Source organism: Chanodichthys erythropterus, chromosome 9 (genome assembly GCF_024489055.1).
Source record: "Chanodichthys erythropterus isolate Z2021 chromosome 9, ASM2448905v1, whole genome shotgun sequence".
NCBI classification, from domain to species: domain Eukaryota; kingdom Metazoa; phylum Chordata; class Actinopteri; order Cypriniformes; family Xenocyprididae; genus Chanodichthys; species Chanodichthys erythropterus.
In genome coordinates this window covers 27,850,482-27,877,382 of record NC_090229.1, presented here as the reverse complement: position 1 = coordinate 27,877,382, position 26,901 = coordinate 27,850,482, and the positions used below count along the sequence as shown (strand labels likewise).

The 26,901-nt window shown below is 37.2% G+C and overlaps 1 protein-coding gene across 1 annotated transcript in view; it reads left to right on the top strand.

The window, feature by feature from the left end:
• Nucleotides 1-26,901, top strand: part of LOC137026575 (transmembrane protein 132D) — an 81,952-nt gene that overhangs the window by 33,463 nt on the left and 21,588 nt on the right. The window contains exons 3-5 of the mRNA XM_067393963.1: nt 6,074-6,211; nt 9,724-9,913; nt 22,686-22,829. Coding sequence (XP_067250064.1) covers nt 6,074-6,211; nt 9,724-9,913; nt 22,686-22,829 — 472 coding nt within the window. The remainder of the gene's footprint in view (nt 1-6,073; nt 6,212-9,723; nt 9,914-22,685; nt 22,830-26,901) is intronic.

Sequence of the window (26,901 nt, the reverse complement as noted above, 5' to 3'; positions counted from 1 at the left end):
TTTGCAGTAACGGCCCTTCTCATAGAAAAACCTGAAATGATGCAATTTGATTTTTCAAAAAAAAAAAAAAAAAATCAGGTTATTATTATAATGTAATATTACTGATGATGTGTTTATTTCACAACGAGACTATAGGTGTCTATTTATAGCTGTTAGTCGTGATGATTGTCTACTAGATCTCACTTTTCAGCTATAAAAAGTTGTTTTGTAGCTCTTGTACCCTATTACTCTGGTGTGAACACTTGGTTGTTTATGGCAAGTGAATAACATGAATATCATTTTATTAGGACGTTTTTTGTGAGTAATTTGGTAGTATAGTTTTCTTTTTCATTGTTTTTAATGGGGAGTAATGAGAGGTAAATGTTTGACACTTGAACAGGGGTTTGTGCTCTTTAAAACAAAGTATATTTGTAATTGTAAATTATAGTTTTTCTGCTGTCTGTTTCATTGAAAAAAATAAATAAAAAAAAATCTTTATAGAATTATCAGTATTCTACATCCACGTTCTAAGGGTTAGCTTTTATATCATGGAGCACATTGTCCATCTAGAAATCCTACTCTTACTAAGTGTACTTTTAATAACTCTACCAATTAAATGTAATACTCTGGTGGGTGGTGTCCGACCGATTGTGGTGGGCCGGTCTGAGCAAAAATGCCAGGGCCATTTTTTTGTCCCAGTCCAGCCCTGCTCATACCCAATCTAGACATTTTTGATGGTGGACAGGGGTCATACACAGCCCCATACTCCGCAGAGTGTGATTCACTGTGTTGTCATACATTCCTCCCAAAACCTTCATTAAAATTTTGTGTGACTTGTACCACAGTAGACCTTCTGTTGGCTCGGACCAGACAGATGTATTGATGAATGTTGGTTGCCCAACACTCAGTACTGCAGGTACTGTATGTGTTTTGTCCCTCCTCAGACCACTGTTGGTAAATTCTCTCCACTACTGACTGTGAGCAACCCACAAGCCTTGCCGTTACAGATATACTCTTACACAGTCACCTTGCCATAACAGTTTGGCCCTTGTCAAAGTCGCTCAGATCTTTATTCCTGCCCCTTTCTCCTGTATCAAATACACTGATTGTTAGTTTACCATCTTATCTACCCAAACATTAGTATATGGCCTTGTAAGGAGATTATCAATGATAGTCGCTTCACTTCTAACTGAATGTTCGGTTCATCATTGAATTTTAAATGTGTAAATGTGTAATTACAAATATTTAAATACATAACATGCGAGTTTCAAAATAAATGGCATTAAATCAAATTTAGTTGCCATAAATGCTTGTCAGTATATTCAGTAGTTCATTTTAACCACTAAATCACACAGGGATCAATCAACGCTTCACCCAATCAAGCCTTGTAAAAAATAGCTCCTGCTCATCTGAATTTCATCACATATAAATCTGTCAGAAGGCCCGTTAGGAATCACCATGATAAATTTAACCTGTAGTCACACTCATGTTTTTTAACAGAAAGTGACGTGTCACAGTGGTCATAAATTAGGAGGTTGTGAGGCAGGAAATATAAACTGTTGCTCAGTGATTGTTTTGCTTAAAGACCCCTTGTGGTGAAAATCAAGTTTTAATCTTGTTTATATGTCTATGTAGTGTTTTTAATATGCTTTAAGACAAACCATGTGCAAATTCATAAGTCAGCACCATTGCTGAGTATTTTATGTTTAAATCTGCAGTAAACCAAAAACCCGCGGTTTGAAATTGGTGGTGTTTGTGACGTCACAGATTACCGTGTAACTAATCACAATAACGTGCCGGCGGGATTTAGCATATCATTAACTATGAATGCTCTGAAGCTGGAAAGTCTCGAGAGAAGCAAGGTTATCTCGGTAAATTTTCTGTTGATATGAAAAATTGTGTAGATTTATCAATATAGCGAGTCTATTACGATGTTATGATGAACTATATGTCTTTCTCCATGTTCTGAGTTGTTCAAAGCGTTCGTAAGGATACTGATTGTTAGAAGGCAGCTTGTCAGGATACTGTTAGAAGGCAGCTGTCTGGCTCTCAGATAAAAAAACAAGAACGGTGTGTGTAACATTAGCAACACATTATTAGCTGTTTGATAACGTAGTCAAGCAAAAGGTTAATTATATTAATTCATATTAATTAATGACAGAACCATTGCAAGGGCTGTGCCAAGAGTATGAGTGCATATGGGGCTTGCACTAAGTAAAGTGTCAGCTGACTTGAAGTGGGCTAAAGCCAATAAAGTTCACGTTTTTGTCCTTCGAAATATTTTAATACTATAAAACATAGCTAAAACAATATGCGACCGTGATTCATGTGCACATTCAGTCAGTGTGTCCTCGCACATCAAGTTCTGAGAGAGCTATTCAGTCCATTATAAATTTTAGCCTACCTGATAAGTTCAAGTAAATATGATGGAAGTCCGCACTTATTCAAGGATTTGTATCATGTACAGAGAAGGCACGGGCGCTTGCAGGATTTCGTCTGAATGTTTTTTAAATCTGAAAATTAAAAGCAACGAAATTGTCAAACATCCATTTCCAGAAGAAAACGGCTGAGCGAGTGGAGGTGGGGCTAATTCGCATATTCATAGATCCGTGTATATTAAATGAGTCAAGGGTGTACAAGCTATTTTAAGCCATGAAGAATTTTTTTTCACTTGAATTTATTTTTTAAATATGTCATTTTGGTGATCAATGATGAGTTTTAAGGGAAAAAATAATTTACTACAGGGGGACTTAAAAATTAGTAAATTTTCATAATTTAGTCTTTTCATAATTAAAATCTTCATTTGGGTTTCTCATCTGATTGTCTCACTAAATGCAATGGTAGAGATTTTAAAATCAGGAAGAGTTTGTTAGAAAATGCAGAAAAGGAACCAGTTTTGAGAATTTGAGAATTGAGAACTTCTGAGCATGTGCACAATCAATCGAGAACATTTTCAGGCATAAATATTTCTTACAGTCATGAAACCTTTTTCTTTTTTAGTAGACCTTTTGAATCTTTGATTCACACTATAATTCCCACATTGACTAGTCACAAGTCAATATTCTAACCCTAAAGCATATTTTAACACTGTTATAGAAAGCCACTCTCTCAATTATGATGCAGAAAGATCAAATCATTATTTCCAAGCAGGCAAGAGGTAAGCAAAATCAGCATTTTCTCTGAAATGCAAATACAAATGGACCACGAATGGCACCATTATCTGATAATAAGCCAATCCCATTTTGCTTATCCCATTGTTCCTCACATTTGGCAGTTGGTGAGTGTTAATTTTTGGCCCTGGGTGTTTTCCTAACCACTTGGTCATTTAATATTCTCAATATGGTGCTTTGGCATTTTCTGTACCTGTTTGAGTATGTGCATGACATTTCAAAGCCTACATTCATTATGTGAAATGTCAGTGATGTTTGACGGATAATAGAAAAAGGGCTTACAAATTCGTGATATCAGATGTCGAGCTCGCTCTTATACCCTCTACCATAATACTGTGAGGCTGTCAACAGTGACAGACAGAAGATGATTTGGGATGGATGTTTCACAAGTTGTTTGGTCTCCATAGGTCAAATAGATTGATTTGGTTAGCAGTGTTAAATGTCTTGGACAGATGTTTCCCAGGATTGTCAATGTCAGAGAAGGGGAAGTGTGGACTTAACGTACTGGGAAGGGACATCTTTCATCATTTTTATTTTTAATTTTTTTGCAGCCTTTAAAAAAAAAATAAAATAAAAAAATAATGATAACATAGGCAAAGTTTCACTTTTAGGGGTGGGGTCACACAATATGCATCTTACATGGAATTAATATCATGAAAATGTGTGTTTACAAAGACATTTTAATGCACAAACACAAATATAATGCAAGCATAATGTTTTAAAATAGGAATTAGAGAGAGCAGTTTATAGTTGCACCATTCTAATTGCAAATAACATTATGAAATACACTGCTCACTTGATGCTTCTGGTACTGGAAGTGAAAATGCACATTCGGAAACTTGCAGCAGAAAGATGACAAAAGACAAAAAGATTTAACATTTTCAAGAAAAGGAGGGCAGATTGTGATCTTATGACTGAACAGTCCCAGAATCATCTCTGTCAATGCCAAGATTAGTGCTCCCATGAGCCCTTCATTCAAGACAGTGATTACATCTTAAAAGAACAGAGAGCACAGATGCCCCCCCTAACCCCCCCCCCCACACACACACACACGTTAAACACAAAAGGATCACATCTTTTGAAACATGACCTTAACCCTGTATTACATGCACAAAACACACAAATCTTACTGTTTTCATTAAAAAATCAACATAATGCAATCTTCCCTGTGCTTATTTGTTTGCAAACATGATTATGTGTGTATGTTCAACTGTCCTTTAACAAATCTGGCCCGATTATCAAGCAGTTAAGCAGCTAGGGTCTTACAATACAGCCCCTGTGAGACTAATATCATGCCCTATGGCTTTTTATAACCCTAATATTTATGACAGACACTCATGGAGAAAAAAGACCCTTCAGCAACAATGAAAACACTATGGCTTTGAGATTACAAAAGATATAGAGGGTCCTGGAATCTGTAAGGTGCATATTTTTAACAATCCTTATCCATTATGCTCATATTGATATCCTGTATGCCACTTTGTTTGGCTATATTGGTTCTTGGGAAGCTTTTAGATTCTGTTCCAAGAGCTGTAATGGTCCCTTGGGCTAAACAGAGTTTTGACACTATTGAGCTGCTGAACTTCCTCTCTCCTGTGGGTACATAATGTTGCAGTTGAATGTTCAATTATATTGATATATTATTCTGATAATAGTGTGATATAGGGTCAGTGTGACAGTTTGTAAAAAGAGGAACAGGAACTCTAGTTGTAGTCATTTGACTCACAGGAACTCAAGAGAGCAGCTTCAGGTGACCAGTGGAGCATCTGCACCATGCAATATATGTGTCTCATTACAGTTATTTGTTTCTTTGACAGAGCTTTTAAACAATGAATGTTTCAAATGAAGGTTGTTAGGGTTTTGTGTGCGTGTGTGTGGCTGTGTGTAGGTCGGGGTTGTCATGACCGCTTAGGCTTGGCTAACTGGGTCTAATGTGGATGTCATTGATTTCCTGTCCTCTGTAAGAGAATGGAGACTACCATACTTTTCTTCACCCCTCTATTGGAAACCACACTGCAGCCTCAGCTTTACACTTCTTGAACAGAGCATCATTGGCCTTATCTTCCCCTGCGATACACGTGCATCCACACATGCAAACCTGCTATGTATAGAAACATGAGCATTACTTCCAATGCGCATGGAACCAGTAATAAATGAAAAAGAAAAAGTATAATAGAGTTATCTACAAAACAGTGATAAACATTTTAAAACATACATAAGGATAAGCAAATCTGCATTTAAAATCTGTGGTACTTTAAAAGGGATAAATGTAAAGACTTACCTTTTCCAAGATGATTTTACCATGCAAACTGTCTGACAGGTGTTTCTGTACCTCAAACAACAGATCATGGTGCTAGCAACACTAAAGTCAAGGGTTTGATTTCTTGAGAATGGACACTGATGAGCCAAAACATTATGACCAGTGGTCATACCTTTCATGTGGACGTAAATTTGACACATGCCAAGTACCTAAACGTCGCAGACCAGATACACCCCTTCATGACAATGGTGTTCTCTGGTGGAAGTGGCCTCTTTCAGCAGGATAATGCACCCAGCCACAGTGTACACATTGTTCAGGAATGGTTTGAGGAACATGATAGGCAAGAGGATAGGCAAATCATTTCTAAATTGATTTGTGGGCATATGTCTAATTGCAAAAAAAGGACATTGATTAATTACACAAGTGGAAACCTATATAAGTTAAACAATAAAGGACCCAGAATCAAGCCTCACGTTATCACAGTATACCAGTATATTGTTTGAATTTTTTTTTTTTTTTATTCAACTTTATTTGTCATAACAGTCTATGAGATGAGCTGAATGTCCTGTTGTGTTACTAGTTTAACTAGTATTATTCTGCTTACTAATAAAGACTATCTATTCATAATTAATGCTTTTGCATTTTTCTTTTTTACACTTAACAGAGCCATGGTAAAAAAGGGTGTGTCCTTCCGTACAGCCACACCAACCAACACATTACTATGGGACATTACCCTAGACACAGGTCCAGATGGAAGTGTTGGAGTGATCTGTCAGAGAAAGACAACTGCAAATGTGAAAAGGTGAGTGTGTCTGTTAAGGAAAATTTAATTAATTACTTTTTAATCAGATGATTAGATGGTTTTTAACCAACTCTCACCGGTGCCTCTGATTAGACATTGCCAGGCTGGAAATATTGTCCATGGAAAGATTAAGTCTACATGCTAAATCAGATTGGTCAAAGTGGATTTCTGTTATTATTCCCATAATTGGTTCATTAGTCCTCTGTTTAATAAAAGAGCTTACTCTGCTTTTATGCTTTCAATTTCAAGTGAATTAACCACAGAAAAACCTGAGAATTTCTATCAGACCTCACTACACACATACACATGTATGATTTACTATACATGCATTAGATGGGAGCACAAAGGTCAGGGTTGTACCGTGGTGTGTGTCAGAATCCTATTAGTGAAAGCCTGACCTGAAGTCTCCTCACTATTTATGGTTGACGGCAGGAACGATTTTAGGATTTCAGCCTTTGATTTGAGCATTAGATGATGTGGCATTTAATGCCTTTAGTCGGTAACACTTTGGTTCACTGTTTTTTTCTAAGCTTGATTGTGTTTATGGGAAGCAGTTTAACATGTCTTAATGCTTTGTTTTTTTAAAAACGCCATGTTTTTCATATAGTTTACCTTTATTCTACACCACTGTTTCCATTGTCATTCGAACTGCAGGTTGACTTCCTGCTTCTGTGATACCACTCCCTCCGAAATTCGCAATGTGCTCAGATTGGTTTGCTGGACCTGTGTATTGTGATTCCCTGAAACGTCCAGAAACACCACGCCCCTTACCATTAGTTGTTGCATGTGCTTCTGTGGAAATGGCGTCTATATTGCTGTATCAAATTGAGACAGAATCAGACCCAGATAGCAGTAATGATGAAGAGGGTCAAGCAGAACTTCTGCAAGCACGTTTTTTAAAATACGTTTATAAATGGTAAGTATTTCCATTTGTACTTTTGTCAAAGTGTAGATATGCTGTCACTTATAAATGTCACTGCTGTTTAAATTCGCTTTTAATATATGGTTTTATCCTGATTAAGGCTTTACTGTAGCCAAATACATGACTGAGTAGTAGCATTTTTGTAAAGGTATCGTTTAATTTATAGCATGAACAACTGTTTGTCTATGAACATAGAAGTTTGTTGGTGTTTGTTGGAGAAGTATGCAATAGAATTTAGCTAACTGGCCAGTAAAGCCAAACCGCTTTGGTTTTTGTTTACGTCCTTGATGCAACCAAAAAATAGCAACAGAACTATACATTTAAAAGACATGTACAAACAATAAAACGTACTTACAGTTTGGGACCCATAAACAGCAGCTTCTGCTTTTAAAGTGGGAACTGCTTCATCTTTCAGTAATAGCCTTTGTGCAAATCCAGCATTGAACTTGTGTAGATTCTGGAAGCTGTCTTCAGCGCCACATCCAGTGTAGACAATATCACTGATTAAAATATGTTCTATTATCTTTGATCGCGTGCATCCCGTGTAGACAACTCTCCATGGCAGTGTTTATGTGAATTTCAGGGTTCAAACCAGTCGTTTTTGTAGGCTTTAAACTGCCATAACTTTAAAAGACAATATCTCCGTTTGCATCTGCAAAGTTACAGCTTTTAGAGCTGTAACTTTGCAGATACAGTTTATGCTCAAGCAGCAACATTACACACTAAAGTTAAAAAAGTGAAATTGCAATGAACCACCCCTTTAAGTAATTTATAAGTTATTAGTTAATGAAGAACTAAGCATTACAAAACATAACTATATGTTCATAAACATGTTGTAAAACTGTTGTACCATTATCTCAATAAACAATGGTAAATCATGAACAAACAATGAACAAACCATTACTGAATAAACATTTATAAACGATTAACAGTCAAGGGCATCCTGTGGGTTATATTACGTACTTTCACTCATCAATACAGACTTGGGTCCTCTGTGGAGTGTGTGGGATCTAGTGATGATGTGAACTGGTTTTACCTTCCAATGAAGCTCATGTGCAATGTTGTGATGTTGATGTTGGTGACTCAGTGGACAAAAAGAAAAGTACACCTGGATGCAACATATTCCTTAAAGGAACAGTGCACCTAAAACTAAAAAAATGCTTTTTTACTCACCCTTATGTCGTTCCAAACCTGTATGGCCTGTATGATACAAAACCAGATATTTTAAAGAATGCTTTCAACACAGCTCAGTAAAAGCCTTTATTATCTACTTCTTTTAGAGAGAATGCAATTTATCCTCATTTTGTATTTTCTTCCCCTAAGGATTGGGATCAAATTCACATCTTAGAACAAATCTTATCTTAGAACTAATACATAATATGCTCAAGCAACCCTACAGCAATCACCTAATGTTAGAACAATACAGGGATTTTTATATCCCTTACAGGGATTGTATTCCAATAAGCAAGAGATTTCTTGTTACGTGTGCCCTGGGTCTGTGTTAATCAACTTGGTTATATGGACTCCACTTCCCACAATTCCCCATCTAGGAACTCATCACACACTCACGCCTGTTTCCCATCAGTGACACTTTATAAGCTGCACTCTAACACACACACACACACACACACACACACACACACACACACACACACACACACACACACACACACACACACACACACACACACACACACACACACACACACACACACACACACACACACACACACACACACACACACACACCTACACACACACCTACACCTACACACACACACACACACACACATACACACACACATTGCTAAGTATTGTTTAGTCATATGTTATCCTGCCTTGCCTGTGTTTTTTGACCCTGGACTGCTTATTTGTTTTTGATCATTTGCTTCCTGCCTTGACCATTGCCTGTGTTTTGGATTACTCTCTTGTCTTGCCTTCTTGTTACTGTTTGCTAGTCAGTCACTAATTGATATCCAATGTACATGTTGTTTGTTTTACTTTGTTTCATGTGTGATAAATTATGGTCCTGTGAAATAAATGTAGGTCCCACTAGCCACTGGATTATTATATCAGGGATTTCTTCAAAAGTCATTTCTATGTCAATCCTGGTTTTTGAAATAATTGCCTTTTTGGTTGTACAAACAGATCCATGCATGCATCTATAAACATATGCTGTTCACTCAAAATAGCCATCTGAACTCTTTGGTTCATCCTCAGAGCTTGAAAGCTGTGCATTTTAAAGCTAAGATTTGAGACAGATGCATCAGATTAGGGGTGATCACATGTTCTATTGAAAGCATTATGCAGGGCATTGATGGGATTGCACTACTAAGAGGTTAAAATGATATGGCTTGCTGATTGCTGAAAGGTTGGTACCACAAGCCATGTATCTTTTAAATTTAAATGTGGGTTGTTAGTGGCAATGACGGTATAATCAATATACAATTATTGACTTAAAGTCAATAGTTGCACTCAGTTTTTTAGAATCAAACAGAGCAACTTGCAAATGCAGTTCATTTGACAATTTCATCACAAAAGATTAAGAGGTTTTATTGGTTGAGGTGTTTAATGGCATTTTTTCTTTCAGATTAAGCAAACTCCAAGCAGTTCTTCAGATGGATTTTGAAGTGGAAGATGTCAGCAGTCAATCAGAGATTCAGGTGATTAAGTGGGAGTTGACTCTTCCAGATGAAGTCAAAATGATGGGGGCGTCTGAAGGCACCATGAGGATCTACACCACTCAGAGGGACTTTGTAGGCCTGGCTCCTCTAGTTATGGTTGGTAATTCATTAAAGTCTTCACTAATATGTTTTTTTTTAAAAATACTGGTAACACTTTATTTTAGGGTCTTTTAACTAGTTGCTTATTAGCATGCATATTACTAGAATATTGGCTGTTTATTACTACTTATTAAGCACATATTAATGCCTTATTCTACATGACTTTATTCTACATTCTTAATCCTTCCCAATACCTAAACTTAACAACTAACTTTCTAACTATTAATAAGCAGTAAAATAGGCCATTTCCACCATTACTCCTTTTCACTATTACCTTTGGATTGCTTAGTTGAGGACACTTAACTAAGCCACAATTATCTAGCCATTTTAGCTGATCCAGTTATTAAACTGAATTGAATCACTGAACTGACTCAAGCTGAACAACAACCCGAATTCCGGAAATGTTGGGACTTTTATTAAATTTAACACTCTGAGGTCTGACGGTATCGCCGGCGATACCACCGTGGTTTTTTTCTTATCAGTGTGAAAGAGACTCAAAATACTCCGTCAATGTTGCACATACAATTAAGAGTTATACACCATTTTAATCTGTGGAATATCTTCTTTCATTTGTGTACACTCAGAGTAAAAACAGAATTTTGTGCTTTTTGTAAAATAAAGAAAACTAACATGATGCGTGATTTCTCCTCTCCCTCTGAACGAACTCCAATCTGATAGTTCTCAGAAAATGAACTGTAACTTAGTGAATACTAATGACAAAAAAATTACACTTATGTCTAAAAAAACGTTAAGATGTCAGGTTTTAAATCATGTAAGTCAAATCGAAAACAAACCTTCTTTGTTAATGTAATCTGTATGAAAAGAGAGCCATGTCAGAAATCCGTGATTCAGCTCATTATCTGCTAATGCGGCCACGCCCACGGAGCCAGCGCTATTCAGACGCTAATTCAGTCAATACATGCATTTATTATCTCAATCGTGTATTTATTGTCTTGAAAAGTGTTTATCTGGATGTAAAAGTCATGGTTAGCGATCTCTAGAAGACATGCAGTTACTTCCTGTTTACTTGTCTTCTACAGATGAAGTTTAGATGAGTTTTTGTTTCTTTAGCGCCCTCCTGCTGCTGTATGTATTGGAAACTCCATTCATGGAATAGCCTCTTCTTCTTTTAGATGAATTTGTGGACTAAAATGCACAGAGCGCCCTCCGACTTCAAGGATGAATTGAAAACACCAGCGCTCATAGTAATGACAGTGAATATTAAATAAAAATAACTCCTCTGTATAGAAAATTGACATAAGCATATGAGAATCCAATATTTCTCCAAATGTGCATGCTTTTAAACTAAAAGCCTATATTCAGACTCTTTGCATCACAGAAATACATTATATTTTAAAGTATAATATAAAACCATTACTTTATATTGTAATAATATTTTTCTGTATGTTTCATATATCATAATGAGCTTGAGACATCACAGAAGGTTTTTTTTTCACAGCCTACCTGACTGAAATGCCTCATTAATATGCAAGTCATTTCAGCTCATTACTATCCAATTCTTTTGTCTTCTCAGGTGAGAATGGCCCATTTTCAGTGGTGATTCACGCCTCCTTGCATACTGTGTTTCTTGGCAAAAAGTGTCTTACAAAAACTAAATCAATATATTGTTAAATATGAAGGAGTAGGCAGCATAATTTTTACATAATTTTGAAGCAAAAACTCTAGTCTACAACCTCCAATACCCTAAAGTCTTATGAACACAGATTTATTATACTTTTTTTGGCCTTATTTCAGTGACTTAAGTTTTTTGTTTTTTCAACAACCACGCATAAATGTTATTCCTTCAAAAACACAAACATGTACATACATGTTCCTCACATATTATTGTAGCCTAGTTTGTGCTGAATACAGTGTAATGACACTTTTTCCATTAATATGTTTATGAACAACTGAAAAAAGCACAAATGTCAGGGCATGTCAAAAGTTCTCCAGGCCCCAAATCAGCCTCAGACTCCAGAGGGTTAAATAAAATGAAAACTAAAAGACTTTCAAATTACACAAGCCAATATTTTATTCACAATAGAACATAAATAACTTAACGAATGTTTAAAGGGAGAAATTTTACACTTTTATTCACTAAATGAGCTCCTTTTAAATTTGATGCCTGCTACAGGTCTCAAAAAAGTTGGCATGCATGGGGCAACAAATGGCTAAAAAAGTAAGAAATTTTGAAAAGATTCAGCTGAGAGAACATCTAACTACTAATTAGTTAATTGATATCAGATCTGTAACATGATTAGCTATAAAAGGGATGTCTTAGAGAGGCAGAGTCTCTCAGAAGTAAAGATGGGCAGAGGTTCTCCAATCTGTAAAAGAGTGCATAAAAAGATTGTGAAATACTTTAAAAACAATGTTTTTCAATGTCAAATTGCAAAGGCTTTGCAAATCTCATCATCTACAGTGCATAACATCATCAAGAGATTCAGAGAAACTGGAGAAATCTCTGTGTTTAAGGGAAAAGGCCAAAGACCATTATGTCATCGGCATGATTGTGTCAATGACATTACTAAATGTGCCCAGGAATACTTCCAGAAACCACTGTCGGTAAACACAATCCGGCATGCCATCTGCAGATGCCAACTAAAACTGTATCATGCTAAAAGGAAGCCATATGTGAACATGGTCCAGAAGCGCCATCGTGTCCTGTGAGCCAAGGCTCATTAACTGTTTTAAAGTGAAAAAGTGTTCTATGGTCAGACAGTCCAAGAGTCCAAATTTGACAATCTTGTTGGAAATCATGGACACCGTGTCCTCCGGGCTAAAGAGGAGGGAGACCTTCCAGGGTGTTATCAGTGTTCAGTTCAGTTAAGTCACCTTTATTTATATAGCGCTTTTTACAATGCAGATTGTATCAAAACCGCTTTACATTGATAACTGGTACATCATTTTTGCTGCACAGCAGCTCTTCAAGAATAGTGTCAATGCAGGCAGATCAAAGCACTGTTGAATAAATATCAAGAATACTGTTGAATATCAAATGTCAAGTGTCGCCAACTAAGCAAGCCAAAGGCGACAGCGGCAAGGAACCCAAACTCCAACAGGTGACATCAGGTGGCAAAAGTTCAAAAGCCAGCATCTCTGATGGTATGGGGGTGCATTAGTGCATACGGTATGGGCAGCTATTACAACAGCATGGCTTTGTCGTAGAAGAGTCCAGGTGATGAATTGGCCTGCCTGCAGTCCAGATCTTTCACCTATAGAGAACATTTGGTGCATCATTAAAAGAAAGATGACCACAAACTCTTCAGCAGCCCATATCAGGCAAGAATGGAACCAAATTCCAACACCAAAACTCCAGAAACTCAAAACCTGGATGCCCAGACGTCTTCAAATTGTTTTGAAAAGAAGAGGAGATGCTACACAATGGTAAACATGCCACTGTCCCGATTATTTTGCGGCTTGTAGCAGGCATCACATTTGAAATTAGCTCATTTTGTGCATAAAATTCTAAAATTTCTTAGTTAAAACATTTATGTTATCTATGTTCTATTGTGAATAAAAAAAATGGCTTGTGTGATTTGAAAGTCTTTTAGTTTTTATTTTATTCAAATTTAAAAAAAAAAAAAAAAAAAAAAAAAAAAACATCCCAACATTTCGGGAATACAGTTTGTACATTACTGTCTTCAGTAGAGCTGCTTATACTGAATTGAACTCATTCATAATGAATGAACAGTTATTGAACAGAACTGAATCAAGGCTGCACTAAATTGAGCTGAATAATCACACTATTATCTCTCTTTCTCTTTAATATTTGATGAAATTTGCATCATTAATTCTATTGAAAATGTTTTATATTAAATGCAAATAGCTTTAGAGGCATTTACAGTGGGTTTTTTTTTACATATAAATATGTATTTAAGTACACTCAAGTTGGACAAATATTTATATGCAATTTCATAATTATGTTTATTGTGTTCTGCTGAATGTACAGACGAGCATCTATGGTAAACTAAAATATACTTCAGTATCATTTCTATTGTTTGTCATTTAATAATATATTTGTAATTAACTTCTTTATAGCACATCTAACAATTAAAACAATGATTTAAAATGTAGTTTAAAGTAAAACTTTTAATTTGAGATCACAAATATACAAAATGCCCTTTTTATAACTGTACTTAAGTATAAACATATTATGAAAGTTTATTCTCTTTAAAGGGATATTTCACCCAAAAATGAAAATTCTGTCATCATTTACTCAGAATGTCAGTAACCAAAATATCTTCAAAAATATCTCCTTTTGTGCTCAGCAGAAGAAAGAAATTCATACAAGTTTAGAGGTTTAGAACAACTTGACCATGAGTAAATAATGACAGAGTTTTCGTTATTGGGTGAACTATCCCTTTAAGTTAACTTAAATGGCCTTTTATTTCATTAATATTATCCTATCAGCAACTACAGTTTTTTTTTTAAATACTTGTAAGATTTGAAGTACACTACAAGTGCGTATTCAATACAACGAAGCACACTTCTTTTTCACAAGGGGTGAAATATCTGATTGGCCTGTTACATTGAAATAAAACACAACACCATTTAAAGATGAAGAGCATCCAGTTTACCTGTTTACTTACCAAATTATTAAATGTTCAAATATTTGCAGTGTGTCAAAAGGCATGGCAGACAACTGTTTAACAAAATCAGCATTTCTATCTGAGACAGTAAAGCATCTTCATGTCTTATTCAGTGGCATTTTGAAAGACAGAATTGATCCAGCAGGGTTCCAGGGGTCGGTGCTGTGACAGAGCTTGTAAATGTGACAAGCTTCATCTGCAAGTCCGATCATGTTGACCTTTGGATTGTGTCCAAACATGAGCAGATTTAGGCATAATCAATCAGATTTTCTGTAGCAGCTGTAATATACAGCTGGACAAGGTCCCAGAAATCTGAAAACAGCACAGGACGTAGAATGGCCAAAAAGTCCATAATATGTAGACTGATCCTTTACGGAAAAAAAAAAAAAAAGTTTATTGTGCTATTAGTATATTTTAAAAAATAAAAAATAAAATAGAAGCATATACATTCAGTCTATATTTTATGTACTTAAGATATGGACAAAATTAAACTTTGCTTATACAGCAATTATACAAAAAAAAAAAGTATTTGCTCTAAATTTGTACTTAATCTTCTAAGTATACTTGGATTGCAGTTATCTGTATTTGTAGAGTAGCCTATTGTCACGTTCCCGTTCATTCCGGACTCCAATTCCCATAATCCTCCCTGCCAGTCACATGCACACTCCACACCAATCACCCATACAGCTAAGCACATTCTCTGGACTATTTAAGACTCACTCACACACTACCTCATTGCGAGGTCTTGTTTACTCTGTAGCATTTCCAAGCGTTATTTACCCTGTCTGCCTGCCTGCCTGTTTCTGATCCTGTCTGTTCCCCGTGTATGATTCTTGCTGCCTGCCCCTTGGACCTTTTGGACTGTTTATCGTTTCCTGGTTTTATGAATGATATCTGCCTGTCCCGATTCCCTGCCTGTTCAACGATCATGATTCTGCCTGCTTTCTGCCATACCTGTTTGCTACTGTTTACTGTATGCCTGTTTAACTACGAACTCTGCTTTAATAAAGCTTGCACATGGATCCAATCCTGAGTCCAGCCTCGTTACACCTATAGAGTAGTGTAGAGTAGCCTGTAGAGTAGCCTGTACTTTTTCACACATTTTGGCTGCTTTGAGATAGTACTCCAGCATGATTTACATACTGTGTTCAGGTGATAAATGTTATTTGTTTAAGTTTATAGTAACAAGTCAGCTTTGAGTTGGAATAGATTAAATAGTAAATTGTTGGTGAATTAAACAAATCATTAATTTGGCAGATATAAATGGAAGAACAACAACAGACTTGATTGAATGGGATTTTATTATAAGCCATTACCAGAAGATATAGTTTTAAATGTCATCACAAAACTTAAAGTCAAATAGGAAAAGATATAAATCTGGTAGTGTAGAGAGGAGTATATTTTATATAAAAGGTATATTTTTATTAAAAATAACTACTTAAATAGGAGTTTTTTAAAAGGTCAATTTACAGTACTTTCAAAAACTCAGACATGTGCTAGAAGTATATAGGTAGTGTAACGGAGCACAGCTGGCAAGAGTTGTGCTGGTAAACCTCACTTACCACCTCCCATCTCAGCTGTCGCCAGTTTGATCAGCCCAATCAGAATACGTTGCACTAGTAAACAGTAACATTATACTTATAATTTTACTTGTAGTATAGTTCACAGATAATAGTTGCAATACAGAAAAACGTTTATATTTGTATTTTTATGTGTATTTTATGACTATGTGGGTCAGTTGACCCTTCGCCAGGAGTTTGGCTTGTTGGACGTAGCAACAGTAACTAAAGGGGATGGGTCTTTGCGAATGGTCAGTTTAGTCCTGAGAAGTACTTAAATGGTAAACTTACAAATAATACTACAGTGATATTAGTATACGACATATTATTGTCATGGGTAGCTCCAATGAAGATGAAAACAAAAATCGAACACTCAAAGATAATCCAAAAGCATAACGGAGTGACATAACACAAGCAATACCAGACAAATGAAGAGTGCAAATGAAGCAACTTAAATACAGGGTGAAAGAGGGAACTAATAAGGAACACCTGTGATGATCAAATGAATCTCCATGACAACTAAAAGGTGGCGGGAAAACTGTACAAAGGAAGACATGTGACATATTAAAACAAACTAAATGTCCATGAAAACTAAAATGAACTGAACATGACTGTGACATAATGGCCCTTCCAAGTAGGCGTGACCTCGCGCCATGACAAAAACAGAATAAATGAGAGATGCAGGACGACCAACGGAGACTGAGCTGATCTCAGGGGATCCCAAGGCGATGATGGAGAGCTGATAGGATCGAGTGGCGCTGCTGGAACTGAAGGCCTTGACAAAGCCGTGGTGACGAACACCCGAGGTGACGTCAGAGCTCCCGAGACCTGAAGCGGAGTCAGTGTGACTGTGGACCTAGGCGAGGAAGTCAAGTCAAGTCAAGTCAAATTTATTTATATAGCGCTTTTTACAATTGGTTATTGTTTCAAAGCAGCTTTACATATTAGAAGCACAGAAAAAAGAGAAGTGTTTAAAAATAAGCTGTACAAGCAGGCGTGGTAATATGTAACATATACAAGATGGAGCTACAGTAAGCCAATGTCGGTTGACTCCCAGGGGTGGAAAAAAAAACCCTAGGAGAAAAACCCAGCATGCTAGCACTGGGTAAAAAGTCCTAGGAGGGAAAAAAACCCTTGGAAGATATATATAATATATGTAAATGGATATGGAGATCAAAATCTGAATTATACATTTTTATTATAGAGATTAAAAATAGATTATATATAAATATATGTAAGCGGATACGGAGATTAAAAATCTGAATTATAGATGCAGCCAGAACTGGATCTGTAGGCCCATTGGCTCCTGGGCTACGTTGTAGTCAGGTCCAGACACAGGTTCTCCATCTGATCTGGATACGGCCTGGATCCAGCACCCGGCAAACCTCAGGATAAGCAGAGAGATTGATATTAGCGTAGATGCCATTCTTATTCTGATGTACAGGTATATCTAGTGTTATAAGAAATGTTCTCGGTTCTGGCCGACCTAATTATTGCAGCGTAACAATCCTTTAACGGATTTGAAAAATGTTAATGTATTGATAATGTGTTATGTGTATGCAAGAGCAAAGAGATGTGTTTTTAGTCTAGATTTAAACTGACAGAGTGTGTCTGCTTCCCGAACAATGCTAGGAAGATTGTTCCAGAGTTTAGGTGCTAAATAGGAAAAGGATCTGCCGCCTTCAGTTGATTTTGATATTCTGGGTATTATGAACTGGCCTGAATTCTGAGATCGCAATAAACGTGAAGGACTATAATGCACCAAGAGCTCGCTTAGATACTGGGGAGCTAAACCATTTAGAGCTTTATAAGTAAGTAGCAAGATTTTAAAATCTATACGATGTTTAATAGGGAGCCAATGTAATGTTGACAGAACTGGGCTAATATGGTCATACTTTCTGGTTCTAGTAAGAACTCTAGCTGCCGCATTTTGGACCAACTGTAGTCTGTTTAAAAGCCGAGTAGAACAACCACCCAGTAGAGCGTTACAGTAATCTAGTCTTGAGGTCATGAATGCATGAGCCAACTGTTCCGCATTTGTCATTGTGTCGTAATGTGGCGTAATTTAGATATGTTTTTTAGATGGAAGAAAGTGATTTTACAGATACTAGAAACATGACTTTCAAATGAAAGATTGGTATCAAAGAGCACACCCAGGTTCCAAACTGAGGACGAAGGTTTAATGGAGCACCCGTCAAGTGTTAGAGAGTATTCAAGGTTTTTTTGTGAGGAAGTTTTTCGTCCAAAGATTAGGATATCAGTTTTTCCTGAATTTAATAATAAGAAATTTCTTGTCATCCAGTTTTTAATGTCAGCTATGCATTCTGTTAGTTTTGTGAATTTGTAGGTTTCGTCAGGGCGCGAGGAAATATAGAGCTGAGTATCGTCAGCGTAGCAGTGAAAACTAACACCATGCTTCCTAATTATCTCTCCAGCATGTACAGAGTGAAAAGCAACGGTCCTAGTACTGAGCCTTGTGGTACTCCATATTGAACTTGTGATCGATACGACAGCTCTTCATTAACTACTACAGATTGATAACGGTCAGATAAGTAAGATTTGAACCATGCCAAAGCAATTCCACTAATGCCAATATAGTTTTTTTTAAAGAATGTAGTGATCGATAGTGTCAAAAGCAGCACTGAGATCTAATAACACTAATGGAGAAATACAGCCACGATCGGATGATAAGAGTAGATCGTTTGTAACTCTAACGAGAGCAGTCTCCGTGCTATGGTATGGTCTAAATCCTGACTGGAAATCCTCACAGATATTATTTCTTTCTAAAAAGGAACACAGTTGTGTTGAACCTTTGACAGAAAAGGTAGATTCGAGATTGGCCTGTAATTTACTAAATCTCTCAGATCTAGTTGAGGTTTAATAATAGCATTCTTAAAAGTTTTTGGCACATATCCTAGTGTTAAAGGTGAATTAATTATATCAAGAAGTGGACCTACGACCTCTGGAAGCATTTCTTTCAGTAGTTTAGTCGGCATTGGGTCTAACATACATGTTGTTGATTTTGATGATTTGATAAGTTTAGATAATTCTTCCTCTCCTATAGCGACGAATGATTCTAGTTTTACCTCAGGGACACTACAGTGCACTGTCTGAAGCGAAACTGTAGACGGTTGCATGTTTATAATTTTCTCTCTAATATTGTCAATCTTGCAAGTAAAGAAGTTCATAAAGTCATTACTGCTGTGCTCTTTTGAAACGTCAGCGGTTGAATCTCTGTTTCTAGTTAATTTAGCCACTGTATCAAATAAATACCTAGGATTATGTTTGTTTTCTATTAAGAGATTTGAAAAATAAGTAGATCTAGCATTTCTTATAGCCGTTTTGTACTCAATAATTTTTTCTTTCCACGAAAGGCGAAAAACTTCTAGTTTTGTTTTCTTTCAACTACGTTCAGCTTTTCTCACAGCTCGTTTTAGAGCCCGAGTGTGCTCATCATACCACGGCATTGGATTAGTTTCCTTAATCTTCTTTAGACGTAAAAGGAGCGACTGCATCTAATGTGCTGGAAAAGAGAGAGACAATAGTTTCTGTTGCAGCATCGAGTTCTTCTAAGTTGCCGCTTTGAAGTCAGAGGAAGGAGGATCCCACTGCAGCCGTAAGGGTGGAGAGCCGAAGCGCAGCGTGAGGCTCGGAAGTCCGTGGTGCAAGGGTGACGACTGACCAAGGAGGAGCCGACAGGACAAGGGAGCCTGGTGCAGCTTCATGGTCGAGGGTCTCTGGTGGAGCCGAGGGTGGTAGGAGACAAGGTGAAGCCAACCGGTCAACAGTCCAAGGTGGTACAAGAGGATCAGAGGCCTGAGGTTGAGCCACAGGATCCACTTGATCTGCCGATGCTGGTGAGTGCAGACACTGAGACTTCACCTTACTGCCAGTTAACACAGGGGAAGACAAGGGGCTGCAGAAGATAGCTGAGGCAAACTGGCAGAACTGGCAGTGCTCAATGGTGGATGTGAGAGAGGAAGATTATGGTCAGGGGCAGGGTGGGAAGCAGTACCTCTGAATTCCAGTCTATAAGCCAACCTTCCCCAGTGTCGAACTCCATTAATATCCCCACCAGGATGGCTGTTGCCGGCTCACACCCCTGGTCAGACTCACATGAGAACTTTGGCTCCGGGGCTTTAGTGGGCACTGTCATCGCAGGCTCTGTGCTAGCGGCGGGCGGAAGCTGCCACTGTGAACGCGGATCCATTCGTCCACAGCACAAAGTTGATGTAGCTTACTAGGGTCCAGCAGGGATCACCATGGGGCATGACAAAGCGGAGATCTTCGTCCAGACCGCACCAAAATCCCTCCATTAGACAGATGTCATCGCAGGTGGCTTGATGGCAGATGTTAAGGAACTCCTCCACGTACAGCTCCAAGTCTCTGCCGCTTTGAAAAACAAAATGGTTCCTCCCTCCAAAAATAGTTTGTTGCCCCTCATCGGGGCAACATTAATAGAATCAATGTTCTTTTCCTTTAATGTGGTCTGTTATTCTCTCAAAGGTAGCTCTAAAGAAGATGAAGATGAACTTAAGATCATCTTAAGATCAACTTAAATACAGGGTGAATGAGGAAACTAATAAGGATCACCTGTGATGATCAAATGAATCTCCATGACAACTAAAAGGTGGCGGAAAAAATGAGGAAAGGAATACATGTGACATATGAAAACAAACTGAATGTCCATAAAAACTAAAATGAACTGAACATAACTGTGACAATTATACTGCTTAAAATGAACTTAAAGGTTTAGTTCAATCAAAAAATAAATTTCTGTCATTAAGTACTCACCTTCATGTCGTCCTAAACCCCTAAGACATTCGTTTGTCTTCGGAACACACATTAAAGGGATAGATCACCCAAAAATGAAAATTTGATGTTTATTTGCTTACCCCCAGCGCATCCAAGATGTAGGTGACTTTGTTTCTTCAGTAGAACACAAGTGATGATTTTTAACTCCAACCATTGCGGTCTGTCAGTCTTATAATGCGAGTGAATGGGAACAAAATCAATAACAGTAAAAAAAAAAAACTTCTAAAATCTAAATTAAACCCTGCGGCTTGTGACGACACATTGATGTCCTAAGACATGAAACGATCGGTTTGTTTGAGAAACTGAACAGTATTTATATCATTATATACCTCTAATACACCACTATGTCCAACTGCGTTCAGCACTTGGTTAGTGAGGTCTGAATGCGCTCTGACAACGGCAGTGATGTCTCACGATTATACTTCAATGAGTGCTAGAAATTACTTCTGTTGTCAGAGCGCGATCAGACCTCACTAACCGAGTGCTGAACGCAGTTGGACATAGTGGTGTATTAGAGGTAAAAAATTATATAAATACTGTTCGGTTTCTCACACAAACCGATTGTTTCATGTCTTAGGACATCAATGTGTCGTCACGAGCCACAGGGTTTAATTAGGATTTGTCTATGCAAGTTTTTCGACTCTTATTGATTGTGTTCCCATTCACTCGCATTATAAGACTGAATAAGATTTTTGGGTGAACTATCCCTTTAAGATATTTTTGATGAAATCCAAGGGTATCTGATCCACACATAGGCAGCAACAACATTGCTTCATAATATTAAGGTTGAACCACTGCAGTCACGTCAACAGTTTTTTAACAATGTCTCTAGTATCTTTCTGGACCTCAAAAGGTGCAATAACGGTGGTGCCTATGTGTGGATCAGATATAAAAATATCTTAATTTGTGTTCCAAAGACAAACAAAGGTCTTACGAGTTTGGAACGACATGAGGGTGAGTACTTAATGACGAGAATTATTTTTTGGGTGAACTAACCATTTAAAGTATACTGCACTTCTTTTTTTGTAAGGGATCTTGTTTTTGTATTTGTTTTGTTTTTAGTAATAGCACATAGAGAAGCTAAGAGGACATTCTCACTAAGGCCCTTGCAACTAAAGAACTCATGAAATGCTTATTCAAATAGAATGTAAATGTCATTTGCTTTTTTTAAAATTATACTTTAATTCATGAAAAAACAGTACTGTTTGATCAAACTAATAGTAATGGCAAATCCTTATTTAATTTTTAGTAAAACAAAATTGATTTTTATTGAATTGTGTAAAGCTAATTGACCTTTGTTTCCTGAAAACCTGTTTCATTTATGTAAGCAGGCATTTTGCATCTGTCAGGATCTTTAAAGTTCAGAGGTTTGCCCTACTAAGCTGTTGCTTCCCATTCACTGTATAGAAAATATTTGAAAATGGGGTTTTGTCCCATAAAATAATCCGTCTTCGCTTTTCACAAATGACATTGATTACATAAAGTTATATCAGTCCAGGTATAGTGCATCTCTGGCCTAGATTATCTAAATAGATTGACACAGTCTATTCCAACCTAAAATCCGCTTTTGTGTCCCTGAACATACTATTTTTATGTATAAAATGTGTTTAAAAAGGCGCTGATATTATTACATTAAATTCATCACTAGCTTGCAGTGTTACTGTATCTTGTTAAATCTCTGACCTTCATTTGTAGTTGTTAAATCTCTGACAAACCTTTTAAATCTCTGACCTCCACTGCTAAAGTTGAAGCTTAGCTCAGTATCAAGATCTAAAATTTAACTTTGATCTCTGTCCCGTGTAGGACACCGAGCTGTTGAACACTGCCGTGCTGACTGGTAAGAGGGTTACGGTGGCTGTACGAACCATTGCTGTGGAACAGGATGGTTCTGTAACAGATGTCTCTGAATTTGCTGACTGCAGCTCCACAGATGAAGATGTTCTGAAGGTACAGTCACTATACAGTCACAAGATGCATATCATATGCACGTGAAAAACTGCGTACCATATGCATGCCAAAACTTATTTTGGCGTATACATTCCACAACATTGCACACCTATTATTGATACGCATTTTCGTGTGATCGGGCTCCACACACACACGCACACACGTTGGGTTTCCATGTTTTTATGACAAGGCAAGTTTAGTTCAGACTGAAAACATCATGTGGTGCAACTTTCTAAATTTTGAATGGTTTATGAATAAATAATGATGAATTTAACTTGGAAAGTATATTTAATAGTGAAAATAATGATTAAGATATGTACATTAAAATGTATTCAAAGTATGTTTTTATCTGTTTCTTGAAGGCTACACCTCATGATATTTTTGGCAATAAATTTGAAATTTTCTTGAATGCTATATCTTGAGGAGTTTTGTTTTTTTTTTTTGTTTTTTTTTTTCAAAATCACATGGCACCTACAGTACTGTGACAAAGTCTTAGACACATTAGTATTATTACCAAAAAAAGAAGTGTATGCATGTAATGAACCCCTTTCACACATTACCCGGTAAAAAGTAACAGGCATAAGGGGATGATCACATAAAACGTATTTTTGATCTTAACTTTTTCCACCATTTGATGGAATTTTTCTGGCAAGCCATGTTTTCAAAATTATACTGTAGGGGGCATTATTATGCATCTTCTGAAATAGTACAGAAACGCTGGATTCAAAAACAAGCAAAGAAGAAGCAGAAACAAACAATAGAATCTTTGCTTGCACACATGCATAGATATATACACTAGATGTCGCCTTGGCTACGGCAGTTCATTGGAACGAATGCGTCAACAGAGCCGCCATCTTAGAACAGGGGAGCCCCTCCTCTTTAATGCATCAGCGTCAATGTAGGCAAAGGTCTAACGGAAATAAAATCACCATAAATCATCATGAATGCAATTTTCTAGTTTTTTTTTGTTTTTTGGGTTCGTTCCAACGGTCGAGTCCAGAGAAAATGTAAGGTTTTGATATTAAGATAATCTACTTTTTAAAAATATAATGCATAGTGCTAGTTGGCCTAAGTTTATTAGTTACATTCTTCCACTTGAGTAAACTTCAAATTGCTACTTACATATAATTATTAAAGAATAAAACATGAAGATAAACAACATGAAAATCACCACAGTGGTACTTGGGGAGATGTAGAACAAGAGTCAGGTGGAGTGTGTAGAAAACAATTTGATTTCCTATTTTTATGAATTTTTAAAATATGTCTGTATAGCGAGGTAGTCTATGACTTTGACATATAATTATTAAAAAATAAAACAGTAAAACAACATGATAGTCACCACAGTGGTACTTAATTGGGAACATGTATAACAAGAATCAGGTCAAGTCTGTTTCATTTTATTTATTTTTTATGAATTTTAAAAATATTTCTACCAACACTTAACACCTACCACGCAACCTCATGTAGACGTGCAATACATTTTAAACATAGATGGCGTGACCGCATACAGGTCGTGGGGCAGGCGGGTATAGCCGTGGCAGGTCGACTGACAGGTGCGTTTATCCGTGGCAAGTCGAATGACAGGCGCGTATATCTGTGACAGGTCGAGTGGCAACGGTGGCAGGTCATGGGGCAGGAGCATATAGCAGTCACAGGTCGAGTGGCAGGTCTCAGTGGCAGCTGCCCCTGCCACGCAAAGATTTTACCCCTACTGCGGTTCTCCTAACTGTCAAAAACTAATGGGTAACTAGTAGGGATGCCACAATTCTCAATATAATATTGAACCATTCGGTATGGCATCCACGGTTCAATACGCGCTTGTGAATTGCATTTTTTTTCTCGGTTTTACGTTTAAATAATTTATGTGCGTTTTATTTCCCTGAATTGACTGTTTGTGTGTGCCTGTAAGTCTACGAGCTGAGATGAGGAAACTCCTCCCCACAAGTAAATATTCAATCACTATGCTCTAAAGTTAGGGGGCGCTGAACCATTATTCCACACTTTAACATTGTGAGCGGCAGTGAAGTGAGGTTACAGTACGAGGAAGCACCGGTTTCGGTTTTGCCGTTGAGTATAATGCCGAGGAAGAAAAAAACGTAAAAAATAGACAGTAAAGACTGTCTGCAAGCATTGTTTTACACGTGTAGCCTACTCAAATGGAAACACTTCCAACATGACTGCACATCTGCGGTGCCATCACCCAGCAATATCACTGTCTGAAGGCAGGATAGCAGAGCAGGTAATAAAGTCCTCCAAAAAACAACAGTTCCTACAGTCCCTCGCTGAATCCTTCCAGCATACATACCCAACTGGTTCCGAGAGACACATAAAATAACAAAGACAATGGGGGTGTTCATTGCCAAAGATTTGCAGCCGTTTTTGGTGATTGGAGATGTGGGCTTTTGTCATCTTATAAAAACACTCGATCAGCGTTACAGACTACTGTCTTGCAGTCGCACTTTTTTCAGCACCGAGATAATTCCCAACCTCTATGAAAAGGCATGCAACAGTGTACGAATTGGCTAAATTATTTTCTATTATACAATACACTAGGAACTGGTGGACTTTTCTTTGCTTTTAAGTAAAATAAAGGAGTATTGCAATAAATCGTTTTTATTTTTTCTTCTTAACCTCTTACTGTTCCTATTGCCTACACATAGAATAACAAACAAAAAACACTCTTATGTGTCAAGCCATCAGAACCGAACCAAACCGAAAACCGTGGTTAAAAAACCGAGGTATGTATTGAACCGTGGGCTAACTGTATTGTTGCATCCCTAGTAACTAGCATGGATTAGCTGCGCTCGTTAACCAAGGACTGAAACAAACCAACGTAACCAGAAATATAATTTCGTAACATTCAATATCATAAAACACATTTTCACTTGTGAAATGTTTTTTAGATTTCTTTCGTTTGAACATCCATACGCAGCACAAAAGTCCAGCATTGTCCATGAATTCAAAGTATAGGCGGAGATAGCAGCGTTACCTAGCTACTTCCTATGACAAGACCCCTGTTCCAAGATGGCGGCGGTTTTGCTGCATGCTTAGAACCCCAAGGTGACATCTAGTGTATATATCTATGGCACACATGTATGCTAACACGACCATCAGGCATGAAACAGCATATAAATAAAACCTTCCTAATGTTACAGAATGAAAAGAGTTTTGATCATCATTCTGAATCTGATCCAGATAAAGTCTGACAAAAATACAAATAGCTCAGCTTTTTGTTTAAAAAATGTTTTTTTTTTTTTTTTTCTATAAAATTAAACAAACTTTTTTTTTTTTTTAAATCAGACATTCCGTTCTTTCTTTTGATATATTGACTGTTTACATATTAATTCAACAAAATATTCTGGGGTCCATGAAAGTTTTGTGAATATAATTTAAAATCCTGCCACTGGTAAATGGTAGCAAGGAAAGGAAGAGTTAATAGTTGCTATAATGCTGCAATAATATGCAGTTATCATAGTATGCAGTAGTAACCACAGAGCCACAGTGTTGATGAATAGAAGGCACGGTCTTGAGTGTGGTCAGACGTCACAACGGTCTGAGTTTGTCTAGTGCATGTTTACAGAAAAATTAAACGCAGCGGAGCTTACTGTAAACACCTCCGACAGAGCTTTATAATTGGCCCTTTATAATTTATAATAAGCAAATTTCTCATGGCAGCTTGTTCTGAACTCATACATGCTCATACTGGTAATCTTATGCTTTGATCACATATAGCATCAAAATGGCAAGTTAATGGTAAATTACAACCTCTCATACCAGAAAATTGCCACAGCTGATTTACAGGTATTTTTGAAAAGGTCCTGTTCACACACAATCAGTGATTTAACAGTAAAGACTTTGTGTTAAAGGGGTTTCTGTCAGACATGCAGTGATAGGTCTCAAAAGAACATCTCAAAGTCTTCTCTTGTGTATGCAACCTCTGCCACTTTCAGAGTGTTCTTGTGACAGTCCTCTCAAAGTCATTAAGCCGCGCTCTGACCTCACTCAGGAGGTCTGTATCCTCTTTGTTGAGGATTTAATCTGAAAGGACAGCTCAGCACCATAATGTGACTAC